Source organism: Stegodyphus dumicola, chromosome 11 (assembly GCF_044657685.1).
Source record: "Stegodyphus dumicola isolate Sdum_Otavi_A_Nest chromosome 11, ASM4465768v1".
Lineage (NCBI taxonomy): Eukaryota > Metazoa > Arthropoda > Arachnida > Araneae > Eresidae > Stegodyphus > Stegodyphus dumicola.
This window is the reverse complement of record NC_140778.1, coordinates 154,333,963-154,339,326: the sequence shown is the minus strand read 5'-3', so window position 1 is coordinate 154,339,326 and position 5,364 is coordinate 154,333,963. Positions and strand designations below refer to the sequence as shown.

General features: G+C 31.5%; 1 protein-coding gene across 1 annotated transcript; it reads left to right on the top strand.

The window, feature by feature from the left end:
• Positions 1–250: 250 nt before the first annotated feature.
• LOC118182324 (THAP domain-containing protein 2-like) lies at positions 251–4,625 on the top strand. The gene is made up of 2 exons (XM_035351664.2): positions 251–562; positions 2,429–4,625. The coding sequence occupies exons 1-2, from the start codon at positions 410–412 to the stop codon at positions 2,582–2,584; spliced, it is 309 nt and encodes a 102-aa protein (XP_035207555.2). The 5' UTR covers positions 251–409; the 3' UTR covers positions 2,585–4,625.
• Positions 4,626–5,364: the final 739 nt, after the last annotated feature.

Here is a 5,364-nt window from a genome sequence, read left to right as displayed (position 1 = left end):
AGAATCCACATCTCAAAGTCTTCCATTACGGAACAGGCAACCGCAATTTGTAACAACGTTTAAGCAGCGTACAGGAACATGTTAACCAACCATTCCAAAGTGGCTGATGTAGTTTAGTCGAAAAACCAGAGACAACTGTAGTTTATCCAACTCGTGGATATATATGCGAGATGGGCAGGATCGACACCACCGAGACTTAGAAGGCCGTATCACTCCCCTCGCTACGTCATCTTACGTCACGATGAGGAGACCTCTTGCGACTCGTAGCCTTGACCTTTGACTGATATGTTCACGAGCTCTCAGTAGTCTTGGTGTGACCGTTCGCCATTGCTGTATTTTTGTATCTCCTGTAGAAAACGTTTTTCTCTTCCTTTTGTTTTACGCTTACGTTTTGGATTAAACACACATCATGTCAGCTAGATGTTGCGTCCCTGGATGTAAAGAAAACTACAAAGGACAGCCCAAAGTGTCAATTTTTCGTTTCCCGAGGGATCCAGATCTTCGAAAGAAATGGATAATGGCGATCCATCGAAAAAACTTCCAGCCTACGAAAGCTTCTAGGGTAAGAAACATATGTTTTCTTGATTACTGATTACTGTCTATCATACTAAATATCAATCTGCTCATTATATATTTTAATGTATTCTATATCATTCACTATATATTTTATCGTTCACTGTATTTATGCAACTGAATTTTTTGGTCTAGGTAAGAAATATTGGTACTTTTCCGTTTCCCCGGCACAAATCTCGCCAAGCAGACTTTGTTGGCGACAACATACAGTATACACATAAAAAATGTTAATTCTAAGAAATTTTTATTTTTATTTTGAAGGCATAAGCATTTTAATATGGTTTAAAATTTTGTAAAAAGCCAATAAATTTGTAAAGAGACATTAAGAATTTACTATGATTTCATGGTTCAAAATCCTGATTCGTCGGTTCGTATCACATGACCCCAAGTGATCTCATCTCACGTAAACTACGTTACTAAAATCTAATTCTCTCAGTAATTATCTACATTAATTTCAAGTTAAATCTTAATTTGGAATACAAGTTTAAATGCAAGAATTATTTCAATTCGTACAAATAGCTTACTCAGAAATTATGTAAAACCGCAGTGCTTTACTTCGTTAGTGCATTCTCATTAGAATTGATGAATTGAACACTTGATTTCGCCTTCGGATGAGCGGTGTAATTGCGTTCTAATTGTCTTAATTACCGTGAATTGTCTTAGGGGATAAAATTTAAATATCGTGTAAAAATTCTATATTATTGTATGCCAGTATTGAAAGAAACAATCTGATAAGAAATGGCTGCAACTTCTTTTGAAACTGAGGCGTAAAAGGTTACCAGCGAAGATATTCCGTCTGGTATCAGTTAAACCATTATTGGCGACTTTATCGTTTGCGCCGGCAAAACGGAAAAGTACCGAAATATTTTCAAAAGAATTAAGAAGAAAAAAAAAATAGCTATATATTTTTGTATGCAAAATGTCAGATGATTTGAAAATTTCAGTTGTCACCTTTCACAACTGAATAATAAAATACTTTTTGGTTAACATAAATTTGTAATGAAAAAATTCATGATTATCCTAGTTATAATTCTAATCTTTTTACGAATCGTTAATTTTAGAAAATGTTAATTAAATGGTTAAATAATTTAAGTATTGTAACTAACAAATATTTAGAACATGCCATAGCAATCTAGAGTGATCAGGGGCGTAGCTAGAGGGGGGCAAGGGGGGCATCTGTCCCCGGGCGCAGAATCCAAGGGGCGCCAAACTGATGTTACGACATTTTAGAATTAAATGTTTTCCATCCTTGGCAAGCAGTAGGGGCACGAAATCTTCATTTGTCCCTGGGCGCTGAAAACCCTAGCTACGACTCTGAGAGTGATATTGACATAAGAGAACTCCAATATTAATTATAATATGTATTAAAAATGTAGCATTTTAGGCCCAAAATATTTGAATACTTAGTTCACATAAAAACTGAACAATTGACGTCCGTTCTCAAATTCAGTAATAGTTAAAAGAGACCAATTGTAAAACATTATGAAGTACATTAGTCAAAACTGTATTTATAATTTAAAAAAGGTAAACAAAAGAAGAAAATTTCCATTAAATATATTCTTGAAGTATAATGATAAATATTTTAAAAGTATATGTTCCCTAAAATTTAGCTTCGAATTTAAGCTAATAAAGAATCTGGCAAAACCATCAAATTTTAAAATAACCATATTTTGTTTTCTTGTTATAAGAAGTAATTTTTTGAACTTACTGATTAATGAAAATTCTTGATTTTCAATTAAGCTAATATTTTTTACTTAAATACACCTATTACAACATTTTAGAAAGTTTTAAAAAAAGAATTTTTTTCCTTATAGAATTTTTATGAGGATTCTAATTGTCTCTTTTATTTCATTAGGTGTGTGAGCTTCATTTTGCTGCATGTGACATCGAAAGAGTTTCAGAAATCTACGATGAAAGAACTGGCAGAAAAGTGACAGCAGTTTTACAGCATCCTCGTCTAGCATGCAGTGCTGTTCCTGGAAAAATTGGCCCACCAGCGGCCGAGCGGTAAAGACGCTGAACACTGGTAGTTCGGTCTGAGGTTCGAATCCCGCGAACGGGCTGGCTGCATGGGCGTTTTCGTGGTTTTCCCCATGTGTAACGTGTATACGAGCCAGTTTCCCTTAGAAAGTCCTCCACGAAAGGCATCCCTCCCTTTAGGCAGATAGCCCTCGTGTGCTTTGCCATAATTAAATACACCACCACACACCTGGAAAAATTGAAATCAGAAGTTTTGATACAGATAATATTGACCTCATTAATACTGACAAGAATTTTATTAGTGCCTTCTGTACGTTACAAGTAACTCAAAATGAACTGGATTCTATTAATGTAATGCCACTCATAACATATCTCACTGGATATTGCGTATATAGATTTCTGAAGACTGTGAAATGTGAGTATTGTCGGGAAACCTAACTTTAGACAAAACTTTGGAATTGGATGAAGAATATCGTTTCATACTGAATATGGACCGAGGCGGATTGCTATGTCCACAACCAGATGTAATAACTGTCGTATCATATACCTATATTGTAGTAAAAAAATTAGTATCTGAAGAACATGAAGACAATTTTTTAAAGGTACGCAATCAGCGATCTCTTGCATGGGCATTAACGTATCAAATTTTAATAGACGGTGAATGCATAACCTATGACCAATGTAATAACCTTAGAAAATATTCTAAATTTTGTTATAAAAGCATCATGCAATACTTTTCTTAAAAAGTACTGTAATCAAAATGAGAAGTACTTTAAGGAAACGAAAGCTTCAAACTCTAGTAAAATAGATAATTTATGTTCAGTTTAAATAAGGCCTTAAGTTTATGTAACTGTAAGTTTTATTTATGCTTGTATAAAATGTTTTAAATATTAATGAAACATATACATATATTTTTATGGCAATTTGAATGAATTATTTATTTTGTTGTATTATATGCAAACTTCATGATTTAATGGAAATCTAATCTTTAATTAAACATTTAGATGACTTAAATATATTTTAATTGTATTTAACGATTTCTGGTTACAATTGAAAAGAGAAAGTAGTGTTATTAGTTTTGATTAGTGTGATTAAGAATGATAGATAAAGATGTATGAGGTAGTACTTGTGTACCCATAATATTTGCAATATTAATATGCAAATGTATACATTTATTTAATTTTTATACTAATTAAGTTTTAGGCGTTTTTCTAGAAAAATAAGCATAAACAATTTGCAAAGAAATATTTATAGAGTTAGTTTAATTTCAGTTCTACTAATATAAATAATATGCTATTTGCATTATGTATGATGATCAACAATACTTATGATACCATGCGAATTTATTATAGATGTGTGAAAATGAATTCTATAGAAAGGTCAAAGTAGCAGTTTATTCTTTTTATACGAAATTAAGCTTTTGATTTAGCAAAACTCCTTTATATATTTTATAAAGCACGAAATGCACTACTTTTATTTCAATGCTTTATTTCTTATGTGTATATTTTTCTAAATGTAGAAACCTTAATGTTTTGCTGCATCTAATGTGCTAATATGTAATGTAATTGTTATTTCATTTATTGCAAAATCGGATTTATTTAGATGATTTTTTTAAACTCCAGGAATAAATAATGTGCAAATATATATATAAAGCTAATTTTATTGTTTTTATAATTTTTGCTGCTAGCATTTAAATTTATATGGAAAGGAATTCACTTGCTACAGTGGTGCAGTAATTTGTTTGAATAATGCATAGTGTTTTTGAAATTTGAGTTTTGTTTTAGCTTTTTACCTGTAATTTACTTTATATACTCAACTGAAAAGGCGTTTTCATGCTTTTTTAAAGCTCGATAATGTTTTGAGCTTTGAGAAATGGGATAATGCTATTAATTGCTCATTTATTCTTGGAATTAAAAACTGCAGTAATACTAAATAAATAATTGCATTAAAATAAGAGTATTAAAGAAAAGCATGTTTATGTCACTTATCTGCTACATGGAGTCTGTTTTTTTTCCCTTGTGAATTTTTAATATTTTATAATCTTTGAAATGCTAATAAAAATTTGTTTTTTGACGCAACACTTTTTGCATTCTTTTCTTTACATAGAACTGGTTTTTTTGGATTAACGAAACTAATGGTAATTTTTGTAAATATATTTTTAGCCAGTAGTATGCTACTGAATATTACTTTGTTAACTTTGCTTTCTAGTTAGATACTAGAAGATAATTATTATATAAAGTTTTAAAATACTGAATAGAAATTTTTTGGAAAATTAAAAAAAATCTAGAAAATAATATATTAATTTTGGGTCGACGTAAACATGACTAAACAAGATATGATATTATCCATCTGAATATAAAAATTAATAATAGTTTCCTTTTATCTATATGGTTTTCTGCAATTCTCTAGGAAAAAAATAACATTCATTATTAAAAGCACAAAATATACAAACACTAGCCAAAACGCCGCTTTCAGATCTGACGCAAAGGAAGTTGTATCTTTATACTCAACAGCAATGATCACTTTCCTCCTGGCGCTCGAAGGTACGGGGTCTCCTTGCCGTGACGTCACTTTTCAATGATACGGCCTTCTTAAGTCTCGGTGGTGTCGGCAAGATCGCATGTAACTATCTCGAGCTTAACTCTGCCAAGGAGGGAGGAGTCCAGAAAAGCATAACTAGAATCATCCCGCCTTCTAAACTGTGACTTATGCTGAAATATTGTGTCTTTTAAAATTACAAGTGTTTCTTAAAAAATGTGTTTATTCCAGAACTTTGTACAGTGTGAACTGTTTGTGAATACTGTTAATTTA